General features: G+C 37.1%; 1 protein-coding gene across 2 annotated transcripts in view; it reads right to left on the bottom strand.

Annotated features, from left to right (window-relative positions):
• The window catches only part of parp4 (poly (ADP-ribose) polymerase family, member 4), a 28115-nt gene that overhangs the window by 5640 nt on the left and 3533 nt on the right, over nt 1-18942 (bottom strand). For both annotated transcript variants that reach the window (XM_054615703.1, XM_054615704.1), the window contains exons 4-28: nt 18822-18939; nt 18325-18403; nt 18120-18224; nt 17293-17451; nt 15720-15857; nt 15438-15608; nt 14201-14352; nt 12615-12746; nt 11489-11587; nt 11119-11302; nt 10525-10666; nt 9504-9652; nt 9211-9342; nt 8262-8348; nt 7576-7740; nt 6786-6823; nt 6575-6656; nt 5786-5923; nt 4548-4737; nt 3973-4043; nt 2857-3044; nt 2579-2678; nt 2084-2254; nt 1328-1408; nt 793-873 (exon numbers count right to left, since the gene is read on the bottom strand). In XM_054615703.1, the coding sequence (XP_054471678.1) occupies nt 793-873; nt 1328-1408; nt 2084-2254; nt 2579-2678; nt 2857-3044; nt 3973-4043; nt 4548-4737; nt 5786-5923; nt 6575-6656; nt 6786-6823; nt 7576-7740; nt 8262-8348; nt 9211-9342; nt 9504-9652; nt 10525-10666; nt 11119-11302; nt 11489-11587; nt 12615-12746; nt 14201-14352; nt 15438-15608; nt 15720-15857; nt 17293-17451; nt 18120-18224; nt 18325-18403; nt 18822-18939 (3152 nt within the window). The remainder of the gene's footprint in view (nt 1-792; nt 874-1327; nt 1409-2083; nt 2255-2578; nt 2679-2856; nt 3045-3972; nt 4044-4547; nt 4738-5785; nt 5924-6574; nt 6657-6785; nt 6824-7575; nt 7741-8261; nt 8349-9210; nt 9343-9503; nt 9653-10524; nt 10667-11118; nt 11303-11488; nt 11588-12614; nt 12747-14200; nt 14353-15437; nt 15609-15719; nt 15858-17292; nt 17452-18119; nt 18225-18324; nt 18404-18821; nt 18940-18942) is intronic.

The raw sequence follows: 18942 nt of genomic DNA, 5'->3' as shown, positions 1-18942 counted from the left end.
GTCAATATGTGGAGCTCAGATTGGACGTTTAAACCGCGTTGGGTTGCTTTGGGCCACACTCACACTCACAATTAGTTTCTACTGAGGTAGACTCGCCAGAAATTCAGTGAGACGATACAAATACCAGTGACCAAATACCACCATTCTGCATACCAAACAACTGTATTTATTCAAGTTTCAAGATAACATTTGAACAAATCAATGGGTTGCCTGGGCGTCTGGATAAAGAGTTTACAGCGTCCCAAAACACATTTTCTATCACCCGGACTACAAGACACTGTAGTCTCAAGCTTTGATGTTACCTTAGGTACCTGCTGTACTTTAGGGAAACAAGTACACTCACATTTTCTGAATGTTCTTCTTTTTGGTGCTAAAGTATCGGTATTGCTTTACCTGTGTGTCCTCTCAGGTGTACCTGGGTAAATGTCTGATATGGGTAAGCCAATAAACAGGTGGCAGAAACTTTCACTCTCTTTTTCCACATTGCTGCCTTAACAGCAGAAGCAGCTGCAGATGATTTCTGGTTTCTTTTGTGAATTCCTTGTTTTTGTGTGTTTTGTTTCTGTTTGGGTGTCTTCACTTATTTTTATTTTATTTTGGCTGGCCTATTTGTGTGCCTTGATGGATTTAATTTAATAAATTGAATGTTCATTTTGGCAAATCTTGACTTTTTTGGATAATTTTTTCGGGGTCTGTTCTGGATCGGCACGTGTTCCAAAACAGACACAGCACGAACAGTAAAAAGCAAATTATACAAAATAAATGAATGTACAGGAAACACTAAACACACACCTCATGTTCAGCTTCATTGCTATCCAGGCTTCCGTCTTCGTAGTCCCTGATGAGGGCCCTTGCTGTGAGCTTGTGAAGAAACTGAACACACACACATCAATAAAACATCATAATCATCGCCTCATCATCCTCATTATCATAACAAACACCAACAACCTGCACTGGTATCTGCAGGGTAAACTAGTTATGATGTGTGTGTTGTGTGAGATACTGTTTCATTTTTTATCTTAGCTAACAAACAGATATTCAAATTATTAAATTAAAATAAAATTCAAACAATAAAATATACAGTTTATATATGCAAACCAAGATATATTCAATAAGTGTGATATCATTGTTTTAAATGAATGTGCAATTAGAAAGATTAACATTTACAGCAGATGCTATTGAGACGGCTGAGTGAGTGAGTGAGTGTGTGTGTGAGTGAGTGAGTGTGTGTGTGTGTTTGTGAGTGTGTGTGTGTGTGTGAGTGTGTGTGTGTGTGTGTGTGTGTGTGTGTGTGTGTGTGTGTGTGTGTGTGTGTGTGTGTTCTTACCGTGCCCTTGGTCTTCTGCAGCTCGCTGGTTGACACCATGGTTTTGAGCTCCTGCCCACTCAGATTTCCAAGCAGGGTGGCCTGTGTGAGTTAACAACCATTTAAGTCATTAATAAAAGAAAAATGTCAAATATTTGCTGCCTGGTTTGCAGCTTATTAAAGGGAAACTTCTGTATTCCTTCAACCTTTGTTGTTGTCTCATGTGACGAAGACGACGGTGGGAGACGGTGAGCGGGAGTTGGAGAGAGGAGTGTGTAGGTGTTTTAAGAGTTTGTTGTGTTGGAGTACAGAAAGTGGAGCTTAGTGTTATCTAAAAGATTTTCAACGTCATGGCTGAATATTCCGCTCACTAATACACAGAAACGGACAAATAAACAAAAAACAAGGAGATCCAAGAAGGAGTTCGCCCTCCATACTGGATCAACTTAAAAAAGTTTTGTCCCCATAAGTAACTCAGACACAAAAACACAAGAAAATAGAATCCTTATTGAAAAATGACCCTTTAAATTAGCTTATTTACTGTTTTTTATATCATTGAAATTGTAAAGTTGTTGTATTTTTGACTGTTGGTCAGAAAACAACCATTTGGAAGATAACCTCGAGCTAGTTTTCAGGTATTTCAGACTAAACAAATGACTGAAGAAGAGAAATTGAGAGATAAAATAACAGTTATTTGCAGCTTTAACTGAGATCTAGACGAATACACAATCCTACAAAAATATAAAAAGTTTGCCATCATGTATATAGACTGCGTACCTGAGTGCAGTGCGGCACAAAGCCGTAAACCAGGGTGTGGCAGTCGTTGAACAGAGCATGGAGCTGCTTGGGGGCCTGAACAGGAAGAAGCGCCGTCGGGTTGAACTGCTGCCACTTAACTGACACTGAGCTGCAGCCGGGAGACGACATACGCTTCACCTGCCGCTCCACCTGTCGCCCAAACAAAGTGTAAATATATGAACCAACGGACGCTTTTCATTCTATCTGAAGTATGTTTGTCACATAGTATTAGATTTAGATTTAGATTTAGATTTAGATATGCATTAGGATTGGAATGATCTTCTTGGAGAAATTTGCATATTTACAGAAAGATCAGAATTACAACAAATAGGGCACAAACAGATAAAGAATGAACAACATTTAAAGGTAGAATAAGACAACAAACACAAAATACACAATATATAAACACAAAATGAATAATATATAATCATAATATAACATAATCTGTGATTAATCAAAGGCATTCATTGTCACCTTCTCTGCCCAGTTGTGTTTGGTTTTTGTGTCGAAGAATTCAAAGGCTCCGCCCCCTGCCTGGGCCAAGGCTCTCAGCATGTGCCGATTGGCTGTCGGGCTGAAATCACAAAGAAACGTAAACACACACCTTTAAATTGTCTGAAATCCAAAAGAAGCCAACGGTAGCTACTACAGTACCACCGACAAATGCTCTTTTTCAAAATGTAAAAGTGTTTGACAGCAGAGCTCAGAGAGATGTGACCTTTGACCCTTCGACCCCGTCGACCCGTTCTCACCTGAGGCCGCAGGTGAAGAGGCGGCTGTGCTGAGCGTTGTCTCGGAGCAGCTTCAGGGTGAGCTCTGCGTTCTGGACGTGGCCGTCCGACAGCAGCAGCAGGTTCCTGACGCCACGGGACGGAGGCAGCAGGCTGAGGGCTCTCAGGGGCCGCCACAGCTCAGTGCTGCCCCCTACTGGAGGGGTGAGCTGATGGGAGGGAGGGGAGCAGAGCTGTCAGGACACCCGGGCTTATTCTTTGTATTTACCGTAATAACGAGAAGCAAAGGTGGAAAAATCATGTCAGTCTTTGCCTTGTAATTAAGTATGATGTTTCTGGAGTTTCTGACATGTTGGCAGAATGGCTGCAAACGCATCACAGCAAAATAAAATCAATTTAAGCAAATTTCTTGTACGTAACACAACAAAAGTAGCTAATTTATGATGTTTATCTGGTGTGACTACAAGGTTAGCTCTAGGACTAACCACATTTTTCCCGTTGTATGCAGCAAAAGAAAACTTTTCCAAATCCCTTTTAAGCCATAAGTATCTAAGTGAATATGCATAGCCTGAATGGTTGACTCAGGGCACAAAAACAATTATTCTTTTGTTAATACTGAACTAAAAACATTGTATTTCTTAAAAAAAACACATTTCACAAATGTACAAATCAACTAAAACACTTCCTACTATTGTACTTACTGTGAATTTAGAGCTTCTTTTCAGACTCATAATGACTTAGTAATTAAATTGACCTGACTTCTAAAAAAAGGTTTTGATTGAATTGTCCACAAGACTGGGTTTTAAATATTTTCTTAGAAATAATACTCACATATTTAAAGCTATGATAATCTCACTTCTGTGACCACTAGTTGTGTAGTTTAGTTAATATATCATTATATTATCAGAGGTCTTATACATTTTAGAGTTTAAAATGTTTCACAGCTTGTTATGCAGTTGAACTTTAGCACTAGAATAATCTTATTAATCAAATTAAATAACCACAGGAAATTGTATAAGCATCTGAAGACCACTTTTTAAAAACTTTGCAGCAACACTGCTCATTATTCCACATACAAAACCTATTTTTTTTTCAGGTTGAACTACAGCCTAAAAGAATCTGTCAGTCATGACTCACCTTGATGAAGCTCTCTGCTGCCGGGCGAGATTCAACGAGCGGCTGTGCTGTCAGGAAAGCTTCCGTGTGATCTGACGGACGAAAACACAGCAAAAGTCAGAAAGATTATGAATAACTAACTACTGTGTTAATTAGCTACTTTTGCAAAAATATTGAGAGTATATAGAGTTTGGTTTATCAAGAGGAAACTCTCATGTAAAAGCAGAGTTGACTTCAAAGTGCAATTATCTTTTACTGGTGGGAATAATATTAATATCACATGTTCTTGTAAGATGAAGTTCTCAAACACTCCAAATAAGTGCTGGTTTAATTCCTTTATTCATGGATGTGTCTTGAATTTTTATTCCACAATGTATTAAGAATTTTCCTTAGTTTTTTACATTTCTTTTTAAATAATATTTTATTTATTTCATGTAGTCTAATTAATTCCTTTCACTTTTCATCTTGAATTTAGCTTCCGTCTTAATGGTGATATTGTTTTGCTTTTTGTCACCTTTCCAACTATTATTTACTGCCTTTTTTGTGCTTTATCATGACATAGACAAGATATTTTAATAAAGAAGGAATAAACTGACCTGTGCCGAAGAAGAGGACATTGAGTCTGATGTTGTGGTCGATGGTTTTGAGGACCTGCCGGGCGATTCTCTGGGCCGTGCGGAGGGACTCTCCCTTCATGGACTCCGATGTGTCCACCAGCAGGACGACTTCATCGGATGCTGAAGCGGAGTCGACTTCAAAGTCTGGATAGAAAACCAACATGCTGGCCTGAAGAGAGAGAGAGGGATGTGGGGGTAAAATAAAAAATATTAAAGGAAAGACGAGACATGCAGACAGACCTACACTGGACCTAAACTTGTACTTGTATCTTTAGCGCTTTAGTGTACTGGTCACTGATTTTCTGAAAGTGAAATCTAAGTTTACGTAGTTACACATAAAAGTCTCCAAAAAATTTAAACATGGACTCCATCAACCCTCTCCAGTCACCTCCTTGGGCTACAATGAACACGGACTTAATTGAATTGATTAATTTAAATGTATTTAATTTATTTTTACTTGATTATTATTATTGTTGTTGTTGTTATTTAAAAAATATATTATTTAATAATTGGTGATGATGGTGATTGTTATAATTCAAATATTATAATATTTTATGTAGCTATTAAATGTACTTTTTTTAATGAACTTTTATTTCCGCATTTATTTTTATTGATTATTTTTATTATTCTTTTTATTCTTTTTATTTACTTGTATCTTCTCCTTATCATTAACTTTATTATTGGTGATAATGTCATCATTATTTATGTTGCTAATACATTTAATTGTCGACATGACACATTTACACAAGAAACTTTTATAAATCACAAATACAAACAAAAATTGGTACCATATTCAAATCATAGCAACTGTTTCATATGTGTTATGTTAATGTCTGTATATTTTGTGTTACACATTTGTATATTTTGACACACGGTTAAAAAAGTATACACAAAAGATCTTTCGTTGTTCTTGACTTAACGTATAAAATAAGTTTCACTTTGGTTGTCAAAACTGACCAATAACACATCACGAGTAGAATTGAATTATATTAAAGCACATCTTGAAAATTACTCTTAACACTAAGTAGAACTTGAGAGGTTTCAATTGAACACAACTCTAGTTTAGTGAGTAGGTAAAATACACTAAGGGATACAAAGTGTGATTTCAGAAAATATACTTCAGTACTTTTTAGTTTTGGTTGTGGTTTTTGGTTGCTGATTATTCTGCACTCTTTTGAAATAAAAAGATGATGAAATAAAAAAAGAGAGAGACAGACCTGGCTGTCCTTGTCAGGGTGTTTCTCCACCCACATCCTGGGCAGGTGGACCTCAGACAGAGTGATTGACAGCTGGAAACCATCTTGACCCATGACCTCTCCTGGCAGCACACTCACCACCGCCTTACAGTCCGTCCTCTATGTGATCACACACACACACACACACACACACACACACACACACACACACACACACACACACACACACACACACACACACACACACACACACACGAAAAAGGATGAGGAGGATTACTTTCTTTAATAGATAAAACTATCAAGCATAGTTTAAACGTAACGACAAATCTGCATCATAAGATAGCAGAACTAAAACTAAAAGACTTCAAATTATTCAAGCAGTCTAAGCAGCATAGAAAAAAACTTCTGATAAAACACCGAAAAGCAGGTACGTTTCATGAAGCTGTAACAAGTTGATCTTTAGTATTTTGACATTGAAAACACTCTAAATCATGAGGAGATTATGTTCATAATAAGAAATGTTCTGCTAAATTCATCCAGTCATCATTTCAGCACTTAAATGTGAGCCTGACATTTGAACCCTATTCCTAGAAATATCTGACTTTCTTATGAGAAACAACTCCCAACTATTACCAAAACTAATTTATTTTAATATTGAAGCATATTAGGGACATTCAGCATATTAGGGAAGACTTTTGTCTTCCAGTGGGAAATAACAAAACCATTGAGACATAACTGACAAACATGGAACAATAACTTAAAAAAAAGAATGATTTATGATTAATAAAAATGTAAAAACACCCGTATTACCTTAATCTTGACTTTGTGAGTGATGCACTTCAGGTTGGTGATCTTATTGGGCATCTCAACCGACATGTCCAGAGTAAACTCTCTGAGGGAGAGAACCAACACATTATAAAAAAACTATGTAGGGAAGGACACACACTTTGTTAGTGAATAAATGACAAATTAAATAAACATAAATTGCATTTAAATAATCAAAACACAGAGCTTAGCTCACCTCGCCTCATCAGTTACACACACCTTCTCCACAGTGACCTGTTGATCAATGAAAGACACATAAAAAGAAGAATATTAACATGCTTTCAATGCCAAACCCCAAACATAACCAAGATAGAAGGACACAAACCCAACGCGGCAAAATAAAAACATGATTAAACAATAACAACAACACTTTCCCCCAAAATAAGGTATATTAATAAAGGCGAACAAAAAACTAAAATTAGCAAGAACTATTTTTCATATATAATTGATTTAATAGCTTTTTAACAAGTAAAAAAAACAAACACATGAGCATCTACCAAAAAGAAAAGAAGGAAAATAGAAAGGGCTACAAACAAAAACATTGTTTTTCATGCACTGATCAATTTAGAGATTTTGGTCTATTTTGCATCCATGTCTTCTTTCAGACTTGTGGAAATTAAACATCCAAAATACACATTTAGTTGTTTATTTTACGACTTTGTCTATCTGTGTCTGTAGATTTCTCCTAAATTCACCAAAAGTTATCATTAGATATGCCTCATTTGCATATTTAAACATACATTCTAGAAAAGATAATTGTCTTTATGAAAGTTATCAACTGGGGAAGTTTCATGGTGATAACTATTAGTTCAAATCTTAAACCTATTCAACCACAGTCATGCATATACTAAAGACATTGTACATTAATAGCCCTCTGATTGTTTTTTTTGCTGTTTTACTCCTTTAAGGACCTTTTGCAGAACAAGAACTGATACTTTGAGGATGGATGTTCTCAGTTTTTGTCAGGCCGTCCAGGTTCTCCTTACCTGCGTGGTTTGGTTGAGCGCTGCACTCTCCTGCCACGGAGCCACACTCCCGGGCAGAGAGAAGAGAATGCTCCCGTCCCTGATGATCAGCTCAGACACAAAGGTAACTTTAATGAGGACCGTCGCACCGGGCGGCAGGTTTCCCACACTGATGGTGAAAACATCCTGCAGGGAGCAACAAAAAAACACATCACAACCAGGGAGGAACAAGAGTTGTAAAGGAGGAGGGGGAGCTATTTTCTGGCACCTCTGGTTCCAGAATTAAAAGTCCTGTTAGGTTTTAGGACTAGTATTAAAAGCTGCATTTGAATATGAGTTTATTTTAATAGTTTCACATGTTCTGTATTTTGGATTATTTATATGTACATTTCTTTATATGGTCTTTTAACTAAGTGGTTAATAGTTATAATTATAATCGTTACATTATCTGGGTAAGAACATTGAGGATATTGTTGAAAGGAAAAATGTGAATACAGAACGGAGAAAAACACTTGTGATTCCAACTTTACAATTTATGTATTGCTAGTATTGATTTAATGATATGAATAAAGTGCTGTGAAAAAGGGTTATAAAATACTCTGGAATACTGATTGATCAGTCTAATATTTCAGAATGATATTGCTAGCTTTGGAGCTTGAATCAGCTCGATGTCATGTGTTTGGTTTGAGTGCAGAGGTGAAACGTACGGGGGCGTCCTGGTCCATGAGGTAGGCTCCATGGCCTTTCTCAATAGCCTGCTTGTACTCCTTGCGAGCCGTCTCTTTCTCCTTCACCTGAGATCCAAACACAAACAAGAACAAATGTGGTTTTACAATGAATCCATAATGTTACTTTTATCCTTTATAAGTAATATAACCAGTCTGGCGGTGGCCTTCAAGCATGAAAAGAAACAGAAACTATTGTCCTATCAGCAGCAACATTAGAATGTAGCCCACATACTACATGATATTTAATTTCTTTAATGACAAATAGAATCGGTCATGAAAGAGGAATTAACTATTAAATATACAGTTTACTGACATTATTCAAACATATTCAAACTCATTCATTCAAACATAAGCTGGCATACATGGCGTGAGAAAAAATAATGAAGAAACGTAGGTGATGGTGAAGAAAATGTTGTCACTAATTAATGCATATTAGGGCTTTGTTAAGTCAACAGCTACAGAAAAGATGTTCAGCGTTATGTCACATTACCGGGAAGGATATCCATGAATGATTGCAGTAATAATTAATCTCATTAAACACAACAGGTTTTAAGAAAATGACTAATTCTCCCAACTTTTCCAGGCCATGAATAAATGATATTTTGAAATTGCATCGATTTTCCAGGTTTTCCATGACTTCAGGAACCTTGTGGTGGGTGAGGTCGGCTGCATAATACATTGACTTCCTGTAAATGTACCCCATCACTAGTAAAAATATTTATTGTATCACTGTGGTACTATAAATATAATGTGATATATGGACGCAAACTCTTTAATCTGTCTTCAATGAGCAACATTTACAATTTAACCTCAGCAAACTGTTGAAAATAAAGATAAATAATTCAGAAATAATACACTGATGAAACAAGATGTTAGATAATAAAGAAAAACAGTATAATCTGTTATAATAAAAGTTAAGATGGGTTACCTGTCCCACAACGTGTTTCCCGTTAATGAAAGCTTCAAATCCACAAACTGCTGCAGAGTCGTCCAACGGGAAGACGTACTTTGCCTCAATGGGCACGGAGCTCAGGTTGGTGTATTTTTGGAAGATGATGACCTAAAATGAGGACAGAGTAGACAGCAGGTTTTTAAGAACAGATGGCAGAGCTTTATTTTAGATATGAGTCAGTAAACTAGTCAATGCAAGACCTTAATTAACCATCCAGCTGTCATCAACCTGGCACAGAAAAATAATTAATGAGCTGAGTTTTATTTCACCTGAGAAAGTAGATCCATCAGTTTGCACTTCACGTGGACGGCCTGCAGGGGGAGCTGTTGACCCGAGCTGTCCAACAGTCCGGCCTTCACATCCTCCAGAGGGTTTTTAATGCTTTCAGCCTCGTCATCCTCACACATCAACTCCATACCTACACACACACACACACACACACACACACACACACACACACACACACACACACACACACACACACACACACACACACACACACACACACACACACACACACACACACACACACAACATGCTTGTTTGTTTGCATTGCAATCACAACAATTCAGGACATCCAAATAACTGAAGACATTTTCACGAATAAAACAGATAAATAAAATAATTATAGACCACAAGATTATAATTTTATGCTAAATGAATACTGTATTTATAATAGATGCTATGTGAAATCAATAAAGTGACTCTTATCTTAATCCACATCCTTTAAGACTTTAAGAATGACAATCTCTCTATTTTTCTTGTGATGATAGTTGACAGCAAAAATATGTTTGGCAATAAGGGACTGAAAAATGACAATGAATATAAAATGTGTTGGAAAACTCAGAGCAGAAACATGTTTTGTTAACAAATATTTGCAAATTTCTGAGTTTCAAGTGACAGATATAAAGCTATACCCTTGAAGGTTTGACACATACAGGTTATTAAAGGCCAATTATAAAACAAACAGCTTTAAACAGAAGATCCTTCCAATGCCAACATCTCTGGATATATATTCTCTGTCCTCTCATCGAGGTGGAAAAGCTAAAACTCTGCCTTTTGTTCTTGCTCTGAAGTAAAAAATACTCTTTAATTCAGCTTAGTGGACCACATAATTGTGGTTGGATGTTACTTTGGTAACAACACAATTTATTGAGTTTATCAAAGTGGTTTAGGAGCCCAAAGAAGACATTTTTTCAAGCATGTTTTAATCCCTCAACTGAAAAGAAAACAGAAAACAATTAGGTGTTTTAATGAACCCTGAAGAGAACTCTTTTTTTTATAGCTCACCTTGATCCGAAGAGGGTAGAGCCGGCTCAGCTGAGGTGTCGATGGCCGGACTGAACTCCTTCACTTGGTCTCCCTCGATGCTGAACTGAACCACGTACTTCAGTTTCACCTGGTCTGGACTGTACACCACGTACTCATCGTCCTGCAGTCATAGTTATAAAGGTTAGAGTGCACAGTGGCACAGATGTATAAAGGTTATAACGTTAAATATTATGACGGTAAGTTTGACAGAAAAGCCCCAAAAGTGACGGTATTTTTTTGATAACACCTGCTGCCTTCAGAGGATAATTACACACAATATAGTTTTCACAATAAATCAATAGTTCCTTACAAAGAGCTTCTAGAATCTTATTTGATCAAATGTAACACAGCCTTTAAGAGCAAGAAAAAATATATATTTTAGCTGTACAGACATGCTTTTATTTCAGTTTTTTGTGAAGTTTAAAGTCTTAATGTTGTGTGCACATGGCAGCATAGAAAGTGAACCAAATCTGAATTTAAAATCTCAGACGTCATGATAAATAACTCATCTTTGTCTGTACATCTCAACAATAATTTATCTTTTCATCGAGAATGGCAAGATCACTCTCCTACCTCAAACTCAGAGTGAGTGTTGGGGGTGCGTCGGACCCCGTGGGTGCTGTGGTGTCCCTCGGGGGCCTCAGTAAGAGTGACGTCTCTCTTGAGAAAGTCCCTGCAGCGTCCCAACGCCACTTCACACACCAGCAGCAGCCGAGAGCCGTCTGTCTCACTGGGCTTGGAGTATTTCAGACTGGTGCTGTGGACGGAGAACAAAAGAAAACAGAGGAACTCGGGTTCACTAGCGCAATATCATCTCCCTTGAAAATGATATTTTATAGATATGCTTTTTTTCTTAAGGCAATAAAAGATTATCCTATAGAAGATGGTGTTGAAAGTCAAAACAAACTGAATAAACCGGGTCAATTTCAGGTTTACTACTAACCTAACGGCGTCACTGAAGTAGATTCCACTGCCCAGATTACCAATGTCTGTTCTCTCTATCCCATGATGCTCCACTCCAACACGGGGCAGCAGCAGACCACTAAAGAGAGAACGAAAATAAGAATGAATGAGTTACAAAATAAAAGTCAACGTCGGATCCCTCAATAGTTCAGTTGAAGATAAGATAAGATAAGATAAGATAATCCTTTATTAGTCCCGCAGCGGGGAAATTTGCAGACTTACAACAGCGTAGAGTAAAGTGCACACAAGAGACATAGTAGAAGAAGACAAGCTAAAAATAAAAAATAAAATAAAAAATAAAAATAAAATAAAACAAGTATTATAAATAAGCAATAAGAAAAAAACAGTAGAAAAAACAACAATAACTGAAATATTATATTTACAGACAGAGAAAAAAACAACAACTATTTTAACTATTTTTTACTTTTTTAACTATTATTGCACAGTGTAATGTGTAATGTATTGCACAGGTTTTTATTGTCATGTTATTATTGTCATGTGGTCATGTGGTCTGCTGGGAGCAGAGTTGGTTGTGCAATGTTGTACTGCATTATACTGCACCTGTATTACAAGAACATCTCATGCATCACATCACTACGTAAAATATGCATATATTTATATATATTTAAAATTAAACTGATTTGTATCTTTGCACTTTTGTCTTGAACTTTATTTATCCATAAATGCTGAGGGAGGATTTCAGGCCCCAGTAGTCTATAACTTATATTTAAAATTAAAGCTAAATACATGTATCATATTATGTTTCTCTGGTTGTGTATTCTCTTTATGTTGACAGTCTGGGTTTTGAAATTCAAAAAAAGGGAATTTTCATCTCCGAAAATTAGTTTTATCCATTTCTGTGCATGAACACTGGGAATTATCCAACAACAACGATTTCACCTTGACAGATAAGTTGTATCTTAGAATGCTTAATTAGTTTAAATGGGATGTATTTGATGTATAAAAAGTCATTTTTATCATGAAAGTATGTTGTGTGTGTGTGTGTGTGTGTGTGTGTGTGTGTGTGTGTGTGTGTGTGTGTGTGTGTGTGTGTGTGTGTGTGTGTGTGTGTGTGTGTGTGTGTGTGTGTGTGTGTGTGATCTCACCGAGACAGGACTCCCACAAAGTTGCTGGGGCTGGAGCAGTGAAGGAGGGGCTTAACGTTCCCGACCTCACTCTTAAACGTCTGAAGCTCCACCCCTCTGCTGACACACAGAACCTGTCGGACCTGCACCCTGCTGCAAAGAACACGGGAAATGAGATGCCACACTCATCTGAAAACACATTCATATATTCTAAAATATTCATAGGTGTTTATGGACGGACACTTCGGCCTTCCCTCCATAACTACTCACTATTTATTACGATCTCTGCTAAGTGGATCATGCAATGGGTCAGGTGTGTTTGTGCGTCCTTGTGTGTGTGTCTGTGAGTGAGTGTGTCTCTGTGTCTGTTTACGGATAATCTTGCATTCTGCTGCATCAAACTGCATAATATTTAGTGTGCCCAGTTAAGGCTGCATGCTCAAGGACCTCTTGTGGTTACAGTGACTCAAACTTGCTCTAAATGCCTTTTATTGCCTGCCACCCGCCACTAGGGGTCGCTAGTGATGACACAGCTGAGTGCATCGCCGACCTCCATCCGCTACTCTAAGTGTTTTGCATACGTGTGTTTGGCAAACAGCGAACAGAGCTACCAGTACACATACTGCTGTAGCTAGCTGACACAAACAGATTGGCGAGTTTCATTTTCTTTTGGCAAGATTGTTTGTTTTGTCTTATAAAAAAGACTTCAAGTCGATTGTCTGCATACGTCGCCGCTTGTTCTTTAGTTTGAATGAAGTGTGCTTTATGAAGCCTTTCTGGCCAATTGGTGTGAGTTTTATTCATTCAATCACACAACACAGCAGTGGTCATTGCAGACATGCCTTGGGAAGATCCCTAACCCTAACCCTAACCCACTTCCTAGTTTATTAACTGATTCATATGCTACTTCTCTATGTTGCAGTTCATTTGAATGTTGTGGGCCCTGTGACTTTGTGTAAAGCATTTAATGAACACCATACTATCTGTATTCTGTATGTCTTGAGAAGAGTAAAAGGTTAATTAAGATTAAACTACATTCTATGCCTCCAAATTATTTGGACATTTACTGGGCTCTTTCATAGAATTTGCCCAAAGTTTACAGTCATAAATCTAACTTAATGAAGTTTGTAGTGTTTGGTTTTAAGTGGAGAGAAAAGCGCAGTAGAGAAGGTATGTTATGTCAAAAAAGCTGCAAGCTGGATTCATAAAACAGCTCGAAGAACTCAGCTATGTTTTACATTTGGATCCTTTAATTAGCTAGCTCAGGAAATTGTAAATGGAAATACTCCTATATCTGTTAGACAATTTAAACTGAGATATGGTCCACTTATAGCACATTCTGTCTGTCTTTTGACTGAAAAAAATTAAATAAATGGAGGTTTAAGTGGTATGGCAGCATCTCCCTTTTCTATTATGTTTCTCCTAAAATGAATGGCAAAGTTTTGGAAGAACCAGGAGAATGAGTCTTCCTATTAGACTGTTTGAAAATGCTCATATTTCCTGTTTGATTTGTGACAATAAATGGCTTTAAATAGGAACACAAATAACAGGTGTTGTGAAAAGACGTGTATGCGTTTGAGGTTTATAATCGGAGACGGTTTCGCTACCTGTCCGTCAGCAGAGCGGTCACAGCCTTAAACTCGGAGGTGTTGGGGGGAACCCTGTCGATGCTGCACCTCAGAGCGCGGTACTTCCCCAGAGAGGAAGGCACGGGGCTCCTCAGGGTCATCTCGCTCACGTTCAGAACATCTCGGATAAGCTAGACAAAGACAATGATTGTGTTTGTGTTAGCCTGGATATGCAGAAGGGGTGAGTTTGGTTCATGGATGTGAGCTAATGCCATGTGTTTCAGAGTGTTTGTGCAGGATCAAACAATCAATTTCTTGCATTGACTGTATCTTTTATCTATATTTTGGGATCAAACAGTAAAAATGTGCAAGTGTGCTCAACACTAGAACTGTTTAAAGCAAATAAGACAAATTAGGTCACATTATTTGATAATAACAGAGGTTTTAATTACAATACAATGAATGCATAAAAAAGTTTTAAACATGTTTATGCATAAGCAACTAAGAATAAACCATTTTCAAGCATGTAATCCACAAACTGAGAAGAAAACATGACAACTACCACAAACAATATGGCGGTGTAATAATATCCGCTTTTAGTTTTAGTTTTACTACTACTACTTATTTTGGTAAATGACAAATTGACACATAACTTAGTGAATGCACTGACTTCGCATGAGTTATTGCATAATTAATATATTAAACGCTAAAGTTTGGCCAGAAATTTTTATTAAAAATATCCACCACATGCTGAACACTGTTAAAATTTAAAGAAAACAAATTAAAAAAATTAAAAAAAATGCAATACATGTAATAATATCTGCTTTTAGTTTTAGTTTTTAATCTTTATCAGATACATCATACTACTAATTGTGTACCGTATATACTATATGCTACTTGTCTTAGTAAATGTTTTTGCTGTTTGCTATATATTAAACAATATGTGCCTCGATGAACATCAATCAAACTACAACTTTGGAATTGCAAAGTCAAATAAAACCTCATAAATAGACATTGATTTGTTTTTCAAGTCAATTATCACAAAGCTGTGTCACTGCCATCAGCAATTTGGTTATTTTCTATTATATTTTTAAGAAACTGCTTGATTTTCTTCGAAGACTGCAATGTGAGCAATAGTTTCCATCGATACTGTATAGTATGCAGCACGTGTGCACATTAGAAGCCCGTTCAAAGCGCGATTGTCCGGTTCTTTATGTCTGTATGTGTCTTAGCGTGTGTGCTAGTGTTGGTACAGGTGTGTGCGTTCTTTGTTTACCTGACAGAGGTCCAGTTTCTGAGAGATGAGTTTGGCGGTGGCAGGATATTGGAGCGGCTCTACGTGCGGCAGCAGGGTGTAAACCTCACTGAGGAGAGACGCCACCTCGGAATGGTTTGCCTCCCTCAGCTTCCTCTGAGCCTGGAGCAGCAAGCCCTCCACCCTGCTCACCTACACACACACACACACACACAACAGTTTGACAGAACAGCTCATGTTGCTTTCTGTAAAAATTGACATCGGACTGAGATTTTGCAGAACAATCCACGGAGAAAATCTTACATCATTGAGGCTGAGCTTGTTGATCGGAACTCGGAGGATGTTGCCGAGGCGACCAAGGGCCTCGGTCCACAGCAGCTCTACAAACACGCCCACTTCTTGTGATAAGCTTCCTGTGTTCAGCTTCTCCTCCAGCAGCAGCTGCCGGTCAAACAAGGCAGATGAAAATCAACTTATCAGCTCATTAGATTCAGCTGCAGAAAATCTACTGACTCCTTCAAGGCGTCAGACATCACAATAACACAAAGTATGGCTCAAAATCACTAAGATGCTAATAATGTTTATCTAAAATACCTGTAGGAGCCATTTTTGTACGAGTTGTTATAGAATACATGCATTCGTATTAGTTGTTGCACGTATTGTATTCGTATTCGTTTACTGCACTTATCCTATTCGTAGTAGTTTGTAGCACTTATTGTATTCGTATTAGTTTGTTGCAATTATTGTTTTCGTAGTATTTTGCCTCTGCACTATACTTTTGCTCTGGTTTATGCTTTTAGATGCTTGTTTAAGAAAGGAGATGCACTTATGACTTCTGGTGACTAGTAGTTCTCTTGAATACCTATGTTGAATACACTTCCTGTAAGTCGCTTTGGATAAAAGCGTCTGCTAAATGACTGTAATGTAATGTAATGTAATGTAATGTAATAACAAGGCGTCACAAGCAAGTTATATGTAAAAGACATGAAGTTGTTTTTGCTTTGTTTTTAAATGCTTTGAATTAAGGTTTTTGAATACTTTGTTGCATGCATTGAATTATAGTTTCTTTATATTGTTACAAGCATAACACACTGCTGCAAACCAAACTAAACCTTCAAATCAACCCGACTTAGCAAGTAATTTATGTATTTTTCAGCTATTGTGGATTAAAGCGTGTTGGAATCAAGTTTGCCCCTCTAGGCTTCCATTGAGCTTAACTTCCTTTCCTAAATCAGAGCATAAAATGTGCTCAAATACTGTAACCTTATATAAAAAAGTAGAGACCCACCTCTCTCTTACATTTTAAAGGGGTAAAGGGTCAAAAAGAACTCGTACTCTAGTGTATCGTGAAGGGTTGCCTTTAAAGGTAAAGTAGGTAAAGTAGTATATGATGTTTATTAGGTTACAATGTCAATATAGTTAGTCACAGATATGTAAACCTAAAGACACTTATGTAGTCAGTGTACCATCATCATTTGGATTGTTGTATTCTTTACAATTGTGACTATTGTTATATAAAATAATGTATCATTATTTACCTTAAAAATACTTTAGTAACATGTCAAATTGACAGATAATTTAGTGAATGCACTGTCTTTGCATGACCTTTTTAAAAGCTACAGTTTGGCCAGAAATTGTAATTAAAAAATATCCAACACATGCTGACACTTTCGTAAGATTTAAAGAAAAAAAAAAAAAATACAATACAATGATAAAATCATGCAATTACGCTAACAACTACAATGCTAACAATGGCTGCACTCTTCTTTACAGTATGGTATCCTGCTCATATTTACCTGCAGCTTTTTGTTTCTTGCAATGAAGTGAATTAGTTAGTTAGATAGTAAGTAAGTGATGTGCAGTGAGTGTGTCAGACCTGCTGGAGGGGGGCAGAGCCCAGGTGGGGGGCCTGTGGAGGGGTGTCGGTCCTCAGCTGCAGACCGTTAGCCTGCAGGGTCTCTCTCAGGACCTTGTAAACCTCCAGAGCTTCCTCTGAGGTGGACGGAAACAGCAGCATGGCCCTCACCGCCGCCTTCTGTTAGCACAAACACAGGCATGTGGGTTTAAGGTTTTAATAAGTGCAGATTCTATTTCTATCTAGCTCTCCTTTGAGAACTTGTGGGTTCTGGTTTAGTGTCACACGGTGGTCTGGATGATACAGAAGCTTTTCCAAATTTATAGGGAGAATATTCTGAATACTTTTTAATATTTTGGTGTACAAATTCCCCCCAAAAAACTTTAGAATTGCACATTGGGTTAACACTACTGCAAATACCTTTGAACCTCATTTTACTTCGACAACATAATACAATAGGTTTTTGTAAGACAAAAATGTGTTTTTGAAGCAACATGAAGTAAATGACTAAATAACAGAAAGGCAGAATCATTAATGAAATTACAGGTATATCAATTAAACACAAAAATCTTGAAAATGTTATATGTCAAAGGAAACAGTCAATTATAACATCAAACACAGAAAAAACAAAGATGACGAGCAGGCAATAAGTTAAAACGAATAAATGATATACATATATATATATATATATATATATATATATATATATATATATATATATATGAAGTGGGGATTGAAATTCCTTTTTTCCAATATCAAGGTCTCAAAAACTACTACTAAATGTCTATCAAGTATGTAATAAAGTCATGTGAGAGCTGACATGCAGTAACATATAAAGTAGTTCATACCTTGGTTAATATGTTGTCCTTCCAGTACTTGACCACGCGGTACTGCCATCCCGTCTCTCCTTTGTGACTCTGCAGCTCCAGCAAACACCAAGTGTTGCTGTTTATCTTGAGAGAAATGCATATTATTATTAAGAATTATAATTCTAGCACAACTACTGTAGTAGCAGTAGTAGAAAAGCTGCTTAAATATAAAATGCATCGTTACCTTTTCAAAGATTGAATACTTTGCCACTTGAAAATTATCCGGATACTTTGGAAGATCGGAATCAGTTTCAGTGTAAATTCTGTGAAATAAAACAATAGACAATAAAAATGCATTTTGAAGATCAATGCAATTTTATATGAAATGATGACTTAAGTCTTTAAACTCTTGTGGTGATTTTTCTCCGTTTGTTTCTACCACAATGTGACAAAGGTATGTGAGCAATGGCAGCTTCATCCTCCAATGGATAACATTGAGATTTAAAGGAAAAAATATCTAATATTATATATATAATTCTTTATGGGCTGCATCATCAGGTGACAAAGCGTGCTCTTTGAGTCTTTGAATGAAGCAGCAGAGAATTCTAAATAATACACAGTTTGTTTATTGTAACTATGTAAAAAGTCACACCACATTTATGACAAATGAACGTTTTTAAAAAGGACGGAAACTATAATAATCTGTAAAATGGCTAACATTTGGATGATGTATGTTCACACCTCAACTCATCCAGGATGTTTTCACTCCTCTTTGGAGCCCCTGCCCTCCCACTCCGGCCCACAGAGTCCACGGGCTCGGCCGGGCCTTTGGTCGGCTCAGCAGCTGGTACTGTGTTCACTA

The sequence above is a fragment of the Anoplopoma fimbria genome, chromosome 16 (assembly GCF_027596085.1).
Source record: "Anoplopoma fimbria isolate UVic2021 breed Golden Eagle Sablefish chromosome 16, Afim_UVic_2022, whole genome shotgun sequence".
NCBI lineage: Eukaryota > Metazoa > Chordata > Actinopteri > Perciformes > Anoplopomatidae > Anoplopoma > Anoplopoma fimbria.
Note: the sequence above shows the minus strand (reverse complement) of the source record. Positions and strands in the feature narration are given on the sequence as shown.